We start from the raw sequence: 16,974 nt of genomic DNA, 5'->3' as shown, positions 1-16,974 counted from the left end.
TAACGTGCCGTACATCAAATAGAGCGAGAGAAAACGGATCAAAAAAATATTGCGGAATCGAGAGTTCAGCTTCTTAGCAAACAAAAGATGCATCGGGTGAAACTAATAGCCGTTTTGGAGCTATCATAGAGGACGGCAAAAATCTCTTATTTAAAAAGCAGCCAGCAGCTGGCGAAACAAATATTACATAATCGGTGTACTGTACTCGGTTTAACACTTTCAGCAACATTTTTCAAAACTTATCCCTTAAGCAAGATGATGATCCGGGAAGCGAAGAAAAAAAAACAGAACAAATTCGTCAGGTGAAGCAGCTGGTAACGATCAGCATAAATAATCTTTACTACAACTACTTTTAAGCATGCTCGGTGTGAAAGAAACATGGAACAAAATGAATTACTTATTTACTACATTTACTGGCATGTACTACTAACGCAACTATGCAACAATTTAAACATAGAAATTCAATCCAAATCATGCCCTTCTGATGGGGCCGAGCGGTGGATTGGCACATACGACTCAAAGCTCAGACAAACTCTAGCTGGATCATTGATAGACAGTGAGAATTTACGGTGAATGGAACAAAGTTCATTGTATCGTGGTTGTAAGCTCTTGCTCTTAAAACGAAACAGTATAAAAAATAAATCTCTCAAAAGAAATTCTAGTCTGTGTTCAATATTATCCGAAAATCTACGATAGCAGTTTGTTTTCTAACATGCTCATTTTATATATAAATCATCATAAAGGAAACTGTGCGTCATTCAGTAGAAAGGTACTTTGTGCCCTTGAGCGCTCATCGTTCGAAAATCAACCGTTTGTACATCGTGGTGCAAAGCCGATGTGCACCAATCTTTACACCTTCGATGTTTTATGCATTTTTATGGGTTTTTCCGTTGCTAGTTCACATCATAAAACAAAAGGGCCAGGTTATATCCCGCAAGGTGGCTTTTCGTTCCGCTCGAACAAAATACTCCGCCGTAAGCTTTCTCGGAAAAGGTTAGAGCAAATCAATAAAAAGCTTCGTTTCCTATAACGAACAGCATCGTTAAAGTAATGTTTTTCATCGTATGTATGCATCCTCAATCGTTTTGTACTATGAAAGAATAGTATTATGGTTTTTTTTTGTAAACTATTACGCATATAACGATTCTGATAAAACTCATTCATAAATCAAGTCTATTGCAAATGTCCTTTTAAAATAAGAATCAATTTATTTCATTTTTAATCTACTATTTCTAATTCTCCTTCTACTTTTCGTCCACATATGTAAATCTCATTAGGCTAGCTTTACTAGACCAAAACAGTTTAACATAGTAAAATAAATTCTTATTAGCATCGATCGGTTTATTTTGCAGTTGAAGCGGAAATGTACCAAATAAATCGTGCATTGTGAATTCTTACCATTAACGTAAGGATAAGCGGCAGGCGTTACATTCTTACGACATTCTTTCCACACGCCCAGAAGCAATTGAATCAGCAGCTTCACTGGGCCTATTGTCCGATGCAAATGATCATCCGAGGATGGAAGAAAACGCCGTTGTGGAAAACTTTCAAGCCCTTAACCACCGAGAACGGCATCAACCGCAAAGAGAAACTAATGTGGTACTGTTACGAATTCTTCACCCAATCGTACACCTTTAGCGGCTTCAATCGTACATCACGAGCCAAACAGTTCCTCTTTTCGCCGGGTTTTACAATACTCGGCATATTTTAGCTAGGTGGCAGCCCTTTAGGGCTTGCAGTTCCGGTGGTTTTCCTCCCTGACAGAGCTAAAAGTAACCACAGGATCACATTCATGGTCAAGACTGCGCAAAAAAGGCCGGTTCAATAACGTTCGATTGTTGGTAATGATAATTTATGCGTCCGTAATTGAAACTGACCAGTGCACAAATGATCTCGATCGTTTCATGCGCCCGCGAAGGCAATCAGGCCGAAGAGTAATGCGACCAGATTTCGAATAATTCGCCTTACACATCGCACTCGCAGCCTGCTCCTTCTAGCAGACGATAAGCGACAGAGTAACAAATTATTATTTTAATCCAAAACTGGAAACACATGCGTTTGTGTGCGTGCCTCGTCCAACGGTTGCGATGCATTAAAATTACTCATCCACTAGTCATTTTCAACCATTTCTAAGCGGATCATAGCGCTACCGAAATCAACCCTCGGCGTCACAAACCAACCGATCCTCGGAACGGATGCAGGTCGCCTACCGGTCAGAAACGTGACCATCTGACGATGCCAATCCGGATTGGATTACCTACCGGCTACCGAAAAAGTAGCACCGCCACAGCAGCAGGACACAAAAGCCCAACGACCCACCGGAGTGTGAGGGAAGAAAAGAGATCACAACCGAATCGCATCTGATAACGCCCAGCGACAACACAATATTCGGCGCCAGCATAAAGTGCTCAACAACTTATTCATGCCCATCACACCGGACCCGCTTCGTTACGGTGGTCGAGGGCACTTAACTGGCCGTGCAGGCTTGATGGCACGAACTCCACCGGTGAGCCAACAGCTTCGTTGGCGTTCTTTGCCACCTTGGCGATCGTGAGGCGATCGAGCGAAGGGCTGGTCGCGGTTCGCGCAACATCAGTCAGCGTTATCCGACCGTCGGGAGGCTTTTATTGTGCACGGAGTTGATATTTTATGCACGGTTCATCTTTTGCGAACGGGTCTGGAGACAGTTGATGTCGGCCAAGCGCTGGGAAACCATGATCTTCATGCTCTTTTTGCAACGCTTTCTGCGGAAGGAAGACAAACGGATCAAGTGGACGGGATGGAGTAGCACCCCGTTTAATTTATCTTTTGAGCCGATCTCTTCGCAGCAAGCCCACAAGTTTGCTGTGGTGAGAAAAGGAGAGTGGACAAGATTTTTAATTTTTAATTTTTGCTTTGTTACGACGTTTTAAACAAATTCAAACTTTAAAAAAGTGCAATACAGTAGAGAAGGCAGTGGTTTGGAAGTCGACATTAAACAGGTGCTAGAAATGCTGGTAATATACACCTGGCAAGCTGCCGCTGCCTACAGTTGCCTGTCATTTATGCTAAACAGCTATGTAATGCATCCGTTAAAAGGCAATCAAAATTTACGAATGTTGCGGCTATAAAATCCGTTAATTTCGACGGGATATTTCCAGTAGTGTTACATCCGTGACGAATCGCACCCGGGTACGAAGTGTTGCATGTGTTATGCGGTGTCAGAAAAGGTGTCCGTTACTGCTAAGTGAAATTCAACCACCCATAAGCAGTGATTTACGTTGTGGGAGAACAGTTTTCCTCTACCGTTCACTCGCAGGTGCACTTCCATCGCTAAATGTCAATGTCGAAAGATGGGTCTTTTCACACGTTTTTCTACTTTGTACGTCTCATTTGATTCGTGACGTTTCAGCGATTCTCCCGGAGGTTATGTACCACCAAACCGACTTTAAATGAACAGTACCCGTCCTTCAGCATTCAAAAACAACTACTAAAGTTCGATGATTCATGCGCGCGTAGGAAGGTCGGTTAGCTTTACCCGCCAACAGCGGCACGCGTTTTAACAGCCTCTCAAAATCATGACCGACAACTGCAACTCGTCATTACCGTTTAGGGTTGGTTCCGTTTCCGGTGTCCGCTCTGAAAACGTACTTACTGTTGCTGGATAATTTGCAACAGCACGACAAACATGGATTTCCTCGCGAATCTCACAACGTTGGCGTTAGCGAATTCCATCAAAGATCGCTGGATGGCTTCGTGTGATAGCAAAAGTCGAGATTCTTTCCACCTGGCACACTGCCTTGCCTGGCTGTCTTTCGCAAAAACCTCAAGAATAAAGTTGTAGCGAAACGATGTCGATACTTATCGGGCTACCGTAAGCGCGTTTTATAAATGACGCAAATACAAATAAATAATAGTCTGCATTGCGTTACGGTATTCGAACCGCAGCAGGACCATATGTCCTTTCGGTCTAGCCTATAGCTCCTTGTTTCTTTCTCGCTCTCTCTCTCTCTCTCTCTCTCTCTCTCTATCTATCTCTCTCTCTCTCTCGTCTGCAGCCACCTGTGGAATACCCCAACGTAACGTCGAAAAGCGGGTGCGTTCATCTGCGGTCCCGCTGACACCTATTTACACCGGATCAAATTGGCTCCCCCCGGGAACGATTGGCCCTTGGAGGTTGGTGTGCGAGACAGAAAACCCTTCAACCTTCACCGTGAAGCCCGCGTACCATTCCACGACCCCCCATGGGGAGAATCTGTTCACCGTCCGGTAGCTCCCAAGTACAGAGGCCAGCCGGAATCCCAGCCGCTACCACAAATGACACGCGGCGCAGAACGCACCGTCGGTTGCCAGGTGAGTGATGCATCCGTTTTGCGCGAACCCTTTAGGGAACCCATCGAGAATCAGCCTCGTGGTGGGCTTGTTGTGGAAGGTAGCACCGGTAGCGCGCTGAGAAACGGTGGGAAAATTAATTATCCCTGATGAGATATCGCCACCGATTAATCTTCACATTGAAGGGGGCACGCGGCTCGGTCGTCTGGGCGGGGAGACTACGACAGGGTCGTCCCTTCGGTGGGCTTGAGGATGCGCCCAGGCGGCCCGTGAAGGCTACAATGTTTCGTTATCGCTGCTGAAAGTGCACGGTAGCTGGGGAATCGCCGCATTTAGGCGATCGCTTTTCAGACGATCGTTTCACCGCGAGTCTCATCGAAAGCGACCCTGACCACACCCTTGAGTCTGGACTTGAATCTTACGTTGCTCCATTGTAACGGCACGATTGGGCACGTTTTTTTTTTTTTTTGAAAATCCTAGCCATCTTCAGTGCAATGGTGCACGCAAGTGCAAAGCCCACTGGTGGCGCCACGCGATCGCGCTGTTGGCGGACAACCAGTGACGTCGACATCGTTCCCCTGCCAGGCAATCAACACGCCCGGTTAAATGTTAAAGCGTCTTGTTAATTTCATCTTTCATTAACTTAAATATTGTAAAATGCAAATCAAAGTCGACCGCGGTTGTGGCGCGGCTCGGAAGCACACCTACAGGCGCCAAAATGTGGCTTCCGAAATGTTTACTGCCTCCGGTGTCGCACCGGCAGCACCAGCAGAAGAAGACAACCGAGATTCGAACGCTCCGGACCCAATAAACAAATGTCCAGGCCCCATACGACACGAGCAATTAATTAAAAGCGATAGCAACGCAAGGTCCGGCTTCTGAGCCTGTGCGAGGTTTCGATCGCGTTCTGCTCTGAAACCGGAGAACGGCAGCCCTCGTGGTGGCGAGGATCGCTAATCAACTGGTTTATCTGGACGTGCACCGTGGCACGGTCCTGGCGATCGATAGCACCACAACCGGGCATGATAATTTCGTCCCGCCTTTGGGAGGGCCACTGAGCCTCGAACGGGTGACAAAATCGACCGAAAAACACTCCACACTCCGTTCGTTGGAATCGTTAACGAAAAAATGTCACCCTCCGCTGCAGCTCGTGGGACGGGAAGGACTCGAACAGGGGGGGTTGATGGGGGGGAGGATGGGAAAAACGCACCCGTCCGTGCCTGCCCGGGAACCGCCGGGACTGTCCGGATTGATTTCGATCATTAGCGTGTGACATCCGATTAAAATTGTGTCATTAGCAATCGAGACGGATTCGAGGCGAACGGGACTGTTTTGCTGGTCGCGATCGTGGCTACTATTTTCGCCCGAGATGGTAGCCCCACTGGAAAAAAGGGGGTGGAAGCCTTTGGGGGTGAGCCTTTGCATCCCTCCGCGGCCGGTGGGTTGCATTAATTTTGTTTTGAAAATATTTCACAAATTAAAATCCAGTTTATCCTGCGCCGTTACGCACATTTATTGTTTTTCTCCCCGATCCTCGGCTGCGTTTTTTTTTTTCACCAGAGCTCATTTTAATGCACATTGCTTTGACAGACGGTGATTTTGCGGTTGGGGGGGTGGAGGGAAAAAACGGGAATCATCCACACCCCCGGATTGGGGTGGACCACGTTTTCCTTCACCGGACTAAAATGTATGCAAAACGCTGCCAGCATAATTAAGCCGAGGCCGTTCCGGGTGCTACGGGAGCGTACTGCTCAGAAACAACGCCCTCTCGGAAGGCGTCATCCGTCGTTGGTCGAGGAATCGGTAACAATTTGAAAGAAAAATGGACCCAATTTGCTATTTCGTTCGATCATTAGCTTGCGGCTGCGAATGATAAGGCCCTCTGCGCGGTATCCGATCCAGTCGAAACTATCCCAATTTGTGATCGTCGATGTAGTGATTTACATTTTCGCTTGATATTCGGAAGGATCCAGCGGTAGCGATCGAGTGTTGACGGATAAGCGTGTGTGTGCGTGTGTGTGTGTGTGTGTGTGGTGAAGGATAATTAAAGATGATAAAAAATCGTACGAAAAGCAAACAGCATGTTTGAAATAGGCGAATAGATATGTAAAAATCGATCCTATACGACCAATTATCACGTTTTATCGATCTTTGGTGTGTTGCTACCGCGACGCCTACTAAGGGTAGCGCGTTTGTGACACATCGATTGCCGTGGTTGGTGAGTTAATTTTTGATTATCTCAACACTAAGGCCAATAGACTGTTTATTGCGTATGCGATCCTGTCAGTTTGATTTACGATTGTAGAGTTAAACATGAATGTGTAAATTTACATAGGCTTTCACACAGCACCTGTATAAAAATTATAAATATACAGTGCTTTTCCTTGCAATAAAATTGTAATTTCACTCCACATATATTTCTCAATACTTTTTAAACTTGAACATTTTTTCCATCAATCCCAATGACTCATTTTTGCTTCCAAGCTAGGTTTTCAATAATGCCACTTTGTTATCAAGCATTCCTTAATGAACTCCATTTAATTGTTCTACCGGTAGCAGCTAACGCAATCGACACAGTCAAAAACTATAGCTACCTTCGCTCTCACTCCTACCAGACGGACTTGCGACGGGCGACGAACAACGTGGTTATAATTAATTGCCATCACTTCTACGACAGGAAATGTCACATTTTAAGTCACTTCTCGACCCGGCACCTCCTGCACGCTCCTTCGTCGTTTCGCGAGCCAATGGAAAACGAAAGGCCGGGCAGCTTGAATTCAAACGATCATCCACCACGCCGTCACGATCACGAGATCCTTCATCTCCAGCCGGTGTTGGGTTTGCTCTGGAGCGCTCGGAAACCCCTTGGTCCCGGTTCGGGCGTTCTCCTCCAGAGATTAGCCGCCAACGAAGGTTATAGTGGAAGGCGCGAAAGCGTTCACTTGAATAAATTATAAAACACAACAATCAATGAGGGAATTAATGAATGAACCAACCGCGTCCAAGAACAGGAGTAGCAAACGAGTGAAGAAAAAAAGTTGAAGGAAGGAAAAATTGAGGCAAAGCAATCGATGGAAATCTTTATTCCTCCCTCCAGGACGCAATGCCAAACGATCCAGGCTGATCTTCGAGCCTCGGCGGGTTTCGGTTCCGCTTCCATCCATTACCTCGAGGTTTTTTGTTTTCTTCTCTCGATCCGATAGTAAGCAGAAACGGAAGGGAAGCGAATGAAATATCCAGCCCCACCGTATCGGTTGGTGACGGTTGGCCACCGTTTCCCGAGCCCAAGGACAGAAGGCCCCAGATGGAATGGTGCGCTCCAACGTCGAAGCCTAGTTTTGCGCCACGATCCAGAAGACGTCGACGGTTATCTTTAAAATTAATCAACATAAAAGACGCGAAGGGAGCGAGATAGAGAGCACAGCATCTGAAACCTTTAGAACATGGGAAGGACAAAAAATACACCCAACAAAAAACAGGGAAGTGCGAACGGACGACAAAAAATGAGGAGCGTTTTATCTTTTACACCTTTCGTTTCATTTTCGGGCATTTCTTTAATTGATTATTACCCAGCCAAACCAGCGCGAGCTGACGAAGTGAGCGGGAAGAAATACAAATTGTAAAGCATAGCATCTAGACGGCCGAACGGTAAAACGGGCTGAGAATTGAGTTGAAAATTGAAGTCATTCGAGATTTCCGGAGCAGTTTTAATAACACGTTTCTTTTGGCCAATGAGCCAGCGAATGGTTTGTAATTTACATTTTCATTGGAATGCCAAAAATGCCACTCTTGAGCTTGAGTCTGACGATGAATTCAACTCCAAGTGAGTAACGATACTTGACTCGGAAGCCTAATCAAACTAATCTGCCGACACAAATCGCTCGCACTTGCACGTAAATCTCGATTCCAGCTGTGCCGGGGGTCGGTTTCGCACAGTTCGAGAGAAGAATCGATCGAGCCGCTCCGATAAGCCGGTGTGATCAGGACGCTCGCCGGATGCTATCAATCCACCCCAAAAACGGCACCCCTAGCGCACCCTCGGTGGCTCGCTGCCGATCGATGTTAAGCATCGTCGTTAGCATTATCGGACAAATCTTCATCCCGATTGATCGAAATCGGCATCGCATTAGAGCGCTTTGTTGGGGCTCCATTTCAGAAGCGACCCGCGATCGCGATGCCACCGATCCGAGCGATCGTATCAGGCGTGCAGATGCCGCTGGAAGCTTGCGAACGCGTCCAAAAGATCGCCTCGATTGCGCCGTGTGATCGTGTGTGGTTTCGAATGAAGACAAAAAAAAGGCACACCACCGGAACACCCAACCAGTGAACACCTCACATTTCGTGTTTCGGTTGCTCCTGGGCTGCTTTTTTGTGGCCCTTGTTGAGAAAACAATCCCCACAACGCACGGGATTTATTCATCAAAGTGAAAGAGCAGCATTGTGCGGCGGGAATGGAGCCGCGGCCCGATCGTTGCACGTGTGCTGGGTGCTTTATTTATTTTCCTATTGCTCCCGTGGAGAAGCAACAGAAAGCCTGGCCTACCAACGGTGGCTACCACTTGACCGGTGCTGGAAACCGACCAGCAGGAGTGGCCTCCAACGCCAAACACTACAGGAGCGAATTGAAAAATAGAGCCCAGGGCATAGGAAGCAAACAATAATCGAGAGCTTTCCATGGCGGGACGGCTCAATGCTACTGCGCGGTGCTTCTGGGGTTGATGTTTATATTGGGCTCACCGTTCCTGCGTGTTTTCGAGCCAGAAAAGGGCCCGGAACGGCCGTTTGATCTGCACGTTTTGTCCAAAGACCTAGAGGGTCTCGCCAAAGAATGCGCTTTCTGCTCCCGGTGTCGATCGATCGATCAACCGGCCGGTGGTGGTCGATCGGTGGGGAAACAGAAAAATTGAAATACTTTGATTGAATCGGGCTTTTAACAACATTGTGCCCCGAACACGCTGCCCGGGCCGGCTTTATCCGGTGAACATCGATCCTCGAGACTGTTGGCATCGGCATTTCCGCTGGTCCTATGCTGGGCCCCGTTAATAAGATTATGAATGCCCGTCTCGCGTGCCCGTTGATGTCTTGATGCTGCTGGAAAAGACGGAGCGGGTGGTTCGATTTCTTTTGGGTACATTTCTACTAGTCATCTCCCTATATTTTTTTTTCTTCTCCATTCGGAGAGATCGCTGTATTGATCTCGCATTGTTGCGTGCCGGAATTGTTTCCTTTTCTTGCGTGGAGGCTCAAATTTGTCTGCAAAAGCTATATCCATTTTCGTGATCCAACTGATCCTATCCTTTAAAAAAAACGCTCCAAAATCCAAAATCATCTCTAGCGCTCACTAGAATTCGAACTGCTTAGCGATTTGTTTCCCTTGCGTAACGCGCCCATAAATTAATATTCCTCAAAGGAATCCCTCCTAACCAGCGGGGTGATGCGAGCTCGTGCGTTTTCCTTTGTAATTCTCGTCACCCGGCCAAGTCTGATCTTACGCAACCGAGCGCAACCCCGATTGTGGCCGCGAAATATGCAACTACACCGATGCACCGGTGGTTGCAATCTGCACACCCGATCGGTTCCACACACACGCGCGTTAGTTACGCGAACCAAAGCGCATCCATCGGCTGCGTGCATCAGCTGACTTTAACGTGAACAACCCTGCCGAAGGCATAGCGAAATCAGAGGGCTATGATTTACTAGGACACACGCACGGGGTGGAGTGTTTGGGTGGAACTGCAATAGGTCTGGAAGGTGGGCAAAAGAAGTCCTCACATCGAGCGCATCGATCGGTGATGGGCAATAAATTTCATCGCACACAAAAAGGGCCACCGCGCGCAGGTCACGGCGCGTCGAATGGCTAATGATTAATTAATCACGAAGCACTCGGGCGATATGTTGCGGCATAACGGTGCACTACTGGTACACTCGATCTAATTGATCTGGCCTCCCTGGGTGCAGGCCGGGTTTTCAAATGAGGCAACCACGGGCGCGTGAAGGAAGCATGAGTCGATGAGGGCAACTTACGATGACAGATTTAGCATAATTATTTTTTTTTTTGCAAGCCTCATTTGCATTCATAGACGATCGTTATAAAACGAGCTTGATTTAACGCGGTGTATGAACAGGAAAAGTTGTTGGAAAACGCTTGTTTAAAAGAACCACACAAGCTACACATTGATTGGGGAAGGCCAAAGGAGCACGGATATTTTGTGAGAGAAAAAAAATCCCTACTAACTCCTGCGCCGCAGGAAGATCGCCCGCGAGTTTATATCCTTTCCGAACCGCTGCAACGGTGTTTATGTCAAATTTACATGCGATAACCGAACGCAGCAGTGGCCCCGAACCGGGAACGGATGGCGAAATGTGAGCCCGTGGACGGTAATGTAAGCAAAACATGAATTTAATCCACTCACGCTGCGTTAGGTGAAGAACTGCAGCAAAGGACCAATGGCTGCTCCGGTTTTAGAGACGTTCCCATCTCGGTGTTCGCTTTAGTAACCCCATTCAAACGGTTCTCTCAGACGCACCGTTGAGCTCATCTTACTGAATGTTGATCTCCGCTTGCCATGCGACGCCACCCGTTGGTCTTTTGCGCGCTTGAGCAGCTTCCTTTCGCGGCAAATGACGAACCTCGGGCACGCATGCAGCTCACATTGTGCCGGGAATGTGCAACGCGCGGAAGTAGAAAACATTTTTTATTATCACTCCACGGCCAGCTCGTCGAACCGCCCGAAGGTATAAAAATAAAAATTATGCACCCCATAAAACCGCGCACTGCTGATGCGTTAACGGCAGCAAGGGTTGCACCTTCGCTGCACGGTGCGTTTTTGGGGAAAGAATTCGAAACCCAAGCATGATCGGTGTGATCAGTTTTCGTCGCACCTGCAAATCGGCTGCTGGTGACGCCAGTCATAAACTCGTTTCTGTGGTTGCCGCCGAAATTGGGCTATTATTACACGTAGATCTATTTCGAACGAACGGCCCATAAAGCGACCGAGGAAATGGTAACACGATCTCGCCGGCTACTTGGATCGATGAAGCGAGAAGTAGTTGAAATGTGATCTGTTCAAAAACCTACACGATCTTTAAAAAAGGCAGAAATGTTCAGAACGAGTGAACGATTAAATCTCGACCGGAAATCACCACCTCACTTTCTCTGTTGAAGCTGTTCAGCCGGTTCTAAACGCCCTACAACGCCCTTCGGATGTTCAGATGCTTCTCAAGAAAATTATCAAAAATCCAGCTAAATTTCCATCCCACAGAACGCCCACAATTACGATCACAAATTGGTAGATCATCGCGCATGGTAAGCAAAATATATCATCCCCTGTGATACGTAAAGCCCCGTGAAGCTGCCTCATGCATATGTGAAGCCCTTTTTCGCCTATCAATCTATCGGCACGAGCCTAAACCGACCGCTGGGATCGCGTTTTATCTGATCATCCGTCAGATCCGACGGCCTTCCCTCCGTTAAGCATTCGGCCATTTTCACCAACCATTTAGCGTTTGCATTAGCGATGGCTAATCGGTTATCCCGGCCCCAAACGAAGGCGTCAGCCTACCTACTCAAGTTTCACAATTCATATATATATATATATTTTTTTTGCTTACCCGCTCATGTTTCAAGCTACGCATGCTACGGCCGAAAGAAAGAAAAAAAAAGCTCGTGCTTTTTTTTCGGAGGGTTGGCATTATTTTTTATTAATATTATTGTTTCTTTTCAACTTCACGCCGCCCTCCCGGAGCTCGACCGTTCGGCGATCAATTTCCCCCAGGCCGGACAAGTGTTGCGTCTCTTCGCGGGCACGCGTCGGTTCCTCCACCTGGCCGGTGTGTCCTGCGAGCGGCCACACGTACCGGGTATCGCATTTCGGTTATGAGTTATGAATCGTTGGACAAATTGTTTTGTTTTAATTTAACGACAACCGGCCGTCGGTCGGGCCGCGTCAGCCGGATTCGGTGTCGTTACGGGCAATTAGCATACGAATGTGGCTCTTTAGGTGGCGGAACGGTGTCGGGAAGTAGTCGACAGGCAGGGGGGAGGAAGGGGGGGGGGGGTCGGCATACCTACGCGGGACACTCCGGAACAGCACCGAGGCGCAGAGCGGATGCCAATCGACGGGGTGGCCACACCTCGATTTTATTTTCGCCTTGTAACTCCTGCTTACTGCTGGCGTCCATCGCCGGTCTCTTTTCCACACCCGATCGGGCCCATTTCCGACGTCATCCTAGGGCCACCGTTCCGGTGTGGTGTTTGGCTTCTTTGGGTTCGATTGGATCCGTTTAATTTTATGCGAATGGCACGCGTGATCGTCGTACTTGCGATCGACTCCGTCGAAGTCCGTGCGGCTGCACGTTTCCAAAGAACCCCCACGCTGCTCGCGAACGGTTCGGCTATAATTTTCCATAATTTAATGGGTGATCGTATCGGTTTGTACGGCCATTTTTCCGCCATCACCGATAGTGTCACCATCGTGACAGTGACGGGCGGGCGACGGGAAGCCAATCAGCACGCTATCGGGATGGTGGTTTGTATGGTTCGAAGGATCACGCAGTTCCGGTGGCTGTGTGATGTTTAAAGAGACTAAGTGTTTTATTTTTGCAGCAAATGTAGACGAAATAACTAGCAGTGAACTGATGCTCAGTGGTGAGCAAAAAGTTTGTAACGAATATTAGGCTCAGAGGTAGCTGTGTTATTAAAAGATTATGTGGATCCTGAAGGCTCTTGCCAACATTGCATTAAACCATGACACGTGCTTCGAAAGGGAAAAGGGTCCTGCAGAGCGAACTCCGATTGACAGTCGTGATAGTAGTACCGTGCTTCATTAGCAAAAAGGAGTTGCATCAAAATCGCGTTCAGATCGCCACTACGGTAGCCCTAACTTCTCTGCCACACCCAGTAGAGCGATCTCCAGAGCATTTCCGAGACACAGAACGACAGTAAGTGTCCGTACACCGACCGGTAGCATCAAATGTGACGTCGAGCGATTATTTTCCATGCCATCATGAACCGGATGGGGCTAGCAAACTGAGCCATGGATCGCCGATCCACCCTACGAACGGCTTTCCCAACAAGTTCGACGATCCTCAAGTAGACCGTTCTCTGTGCGCATGTTCTGCAAGCTATCGCAGCCGATCGAAGGGTGCGATCGATCGTAAGGGCCGTGCAAAAGGAAAAGCAAGCAACGTATCACGTGGTACGCGTTTCTCGTCATTTTTTCTCCCACCGTCATGATCGAAGCGGCGCACGAAGAGAATGAAACATTTTGCGCGGATTAAATTAAATGATACCTTTTAAGATGTCACGATCGGAGCATAAATACGGGAAAATAACATATCATAAGATTATCAATTAAGGCACCAAACCGATTGTCTTTGGGTGTCAGAATGTGTCGTTGAGACTTATACCTCGCCACAGGGACGGGGTAGAATACAATTTAATGCCTGGATTCGTCTTTCTGTGCCGCAGCCGTAGCCCTTTCTTTGCATTTCATTCCGACCGCCACGCGGCGGCGTAAACGAGACGAAAGGAAATAAAAGCTGGAACATTCAGGGATGCTCGATCGTTTGCTAGTTCCAATGCTCTCGGTACCTCGTGCAGGTGAGCTTTTTTCCACGTTGACCCACACCCTGGGCGATGGGCATCATCTTGGATCTCACATCGATGCACATTCTTTCCATCCGGTAGATTCACTGCAATTTCTCGATCTGCAACCACACCTCTCGCTATGCGGGATCGTAAAATAAAGTTCCCTCCAGTTACGCTTTAAGTGGCAGATAAAGGATATCCAGCAAGAGCTAGCGCCTTGAGCGACCCGTTACCGATGAGACAATAAAGTGTGATAAAAGAAATCGGAAAAATCTCGCACCAGCTTGTTCGCGTTGGATCGTGGTTATTAAATTTTTAACGATTATCTCGCTGCATTTTCCCCCGAAGCGCTAGAGTGATGCCGTACCAATCAATTTCCACCGGTTCCCAGCAAGACGAATAAAACACTGACGAGAAGCACAAATGTTTCACAATCAAAAAGGCCTGTCTATCAGTAATTTAATTATTGCAAAAATTGTACCGCCATTTGCACAGCGAACAGCGATTTTATTTTTCAAACTTCGTATAGTTTTTATTACCATATTCAAACGCTACTAACTACAAGATTTCACAAAGACAAGAACAAAAATCAACGCGATTTGTAGCAAACGGAATAAAACAATTGAAGACGCCCGAAAACAAAGTTATATACTACACAAACTTGCATATGAAGTGTATCAGCCTTTGGTGCCTTGTCAAGCAGTACGTCTCTAACAGATGAAGGTCGGTAGCAATCACAACGACCGGTATGGACCGGCAAAACCAAAATTCAGCTTTTAACCGAAAATAAATTACTACTGCCGCTATATCCGTAAGCCTTGGAGTAATGGGTTCTCCGCAAGGTTCTTATCGCTAACCCATAGCGCTAGTTCAAAATTATCCTCCACCTTCTAGCTGAATCGACGGTTCCGATTCCGAACGTTTGTGAGTTCGTACGTAATGGTGGTGATGCAGCGATCCATCACCTCCTTCAGACCCGACTGGTTCGTTTTGAAGACGTCCCGGAGGTTTCTCCAGTCCCGTTTCCTGTTGCAGATCCGGCACGCTACGAGCAACGTTTTCTTCCTCATCCTTCTGCGTACGGCTGCTACTGGAATCCGCGTTGCCGGTGGTGTTACTGTTCAACACTTGGTCGTTCAGCTTCACATCATCCAGATCGACGTCACTGTTCGAGAACAAAGCCGTGGCACCGAGACCGGACGTTTTACGCAGCACATCGGTGGAGCTGTTGCTGCCGGAACTGCCCATAGAGATGGATGATTTTCCTGCCGTGAGAGGGGTCGATTGAAAAACGTTTGGCAAAGCCGTCGATGGCGCCAAACCGGTGGACGATGCAGTCAAGTTTGTCACTTGGTTGACCAGAGACCGATGAATCGGAGACGTAGCAGTGTCGCTAGTCGTTCGGCCAGCTGGTCCACCAGTACGAACATTGCCCGCCACTGGCGTCGAGCTGAGTGGATTGCAACCGCTTTGGTTTTTCTCATCTTGATGCTTCTGTGTGAGATCGCACGCCCGTCCTAGGGCGCATATCGTATTGAGGACGCGAGCGCACAAGAGCACCAGAAAGGCAACGAAAAGTATCACAACGGAGCCCGCGTTTTCGAAGGACAGCGCGTGGTAGAGGGCCTTCACAAGCACGACCCCAAGTGGGAACGGTATGAAGCCCATCCGGCGAGCGACTAGATCAGAGTGGTCGCTGAAGGCGTGCTTCTGACGCGTTTGCGTCATATCGTACGCCAGGCTCGTCGTATACTCCCGGTACACATCACACGGGATTTCGTTGAACCGTGTGATGAACGCGTGCTTGATCCAATCCACCAAACACTCCGTAACCATCACATACATGCAGTCCGGAAACATCACGAAAAATTGCTCCGACTTCCAACTGAACTCCTTCATCGTCTGTATCAGCACGATCAACATCAGCACGGACAGGTGGAACCGCTCCCGCACGTCGCTGCAGCTCAGCTGGAAGAGGTTGTTCTTGTCGAACTTTTTAAACACGCTGCCCTTTAGTTCAACAAAGTTGTTTGACATCATGATCGTCAGCAGGCCCTTGTTGTTCGAGTTGATGGCCACATTCAGCGAGGTAGCTTGAAACATCACCAGGACGCTGTGCATGGTGACGTACACGATAGCAAACAGGAAATGCGGAATGGTCCCGAGATGCTGTCGCTTGCTGTGCTTTGGTTCGGTTGCCGTCCAAAACAGGGCATCGATCGTATCTTGCCCGAACGCAGACAGCAATCGATCGCCGACTTCCAGCATGTTATAGAATATATACAGCTTGATAATCGATTGGCTCTTGATCATGTGGTACAGCATGTTGGTGTCCACGTACAGCAGCGTGTAGCTGCAGATAATCCATATCGTGCCTTTGAGCAGGTCGCAAATTTCCGCCGGAGCCAGGAGCCTTTGCGATGGACGGCGTAACCCGAGACAGCGAGCGATAGGCCGACTTATCAGTGCCCACAGGGCGAGCAGATATCTTATAGGTAGAAAAGTGTAGATATACAGAAACGAGTCGGCACACTGTAGCACACCGTACAGCATGAAGCTCTCTAGCTCTCGTGGTATTTTTAGGAAGGAGTATATTTTCTCACGTCGCGCGGAATAGCGTTCTTCGTCGTGCTCCAGCACGTAGCCTCTGGTCAGCTCAATGCGAACGAAATCGTACAGGCTGCCCCGTTCTCCGTGCTCTAAAATACGATCGGATTTCCCAACCAAACAGCCTATTAGTTGAATGGATATTCAATACGTAACGCATGATTTATTTACTCACCCGCCACTGGCTCTCCATTCTGCAAACGTTTGCTATCATCGTCAGACGAAAGTTCTTCAATTCGATTATTACCAGACGTTCCATTCAGCCCGGAACCGACGGAATCACGATTGAAGCCATAGTGCGCCGCTAAATCGCCCCGAAAGCGCAACTTTTTCTTCTGTCGCTCTTGGGGTGTCGTAAACATATCCTCCTTGCGAAACATTCTCACCGTAACGTGATTGCTGGCATTTCCTTGTGTTTTACCTGTATCAAGCCAGAAGCTACTAACTCTAAACGACAATCAGTACCT

At 47.9% G+C, this 16,974-nt stretch overlaps 1 protein-coding gene across 1 annotated transcript; it reads right to left on the bottom strand.

The window, feature by feature from the left end:
- Positions 1-14,497: 14,497 nt before the first annotated feature.
- Positions 14,498-16,887, bottom strand: LOC128732147 (protein TAPT1 homolog). The gene is made up of 2 exons (XM_053825316.1): positions 16,683-16,887; positions 14,498-16,599 (listed from the first exon to the last, which is right to left on the bottom strand). The coding sequence occupies exons 1-2, from the start codon at positions 16,885-16,887 to the stop codon at positions 14,777-14,779; spliced, it is 2,028 nt and encodes a 675-aa protein (XP_053681291.1). The 3' UTR covers positions 14,498-14,776.
- Positions 16,888-16,974: the final 87 nt, after the last annotated feature.

The sequence above is a fragment of the Anopheles nili genome, chromosome 2, assembly GCF_943737925.1.
Source record: "Anopheles nili chromosome 2, idAnoNiliSN_F5_01, whole genome shotgun sequence".
Lineage (NCBI taxonomy): Eukaryota > Metazoa > Arthropoda > Insecta > Diptera > Culicidae > Anopheles > Anopheles nili.
Note: the sequence above shows the minus strand (reverse complement) of the source record. Positions and strands in the feature narration are given on the sequence as shown.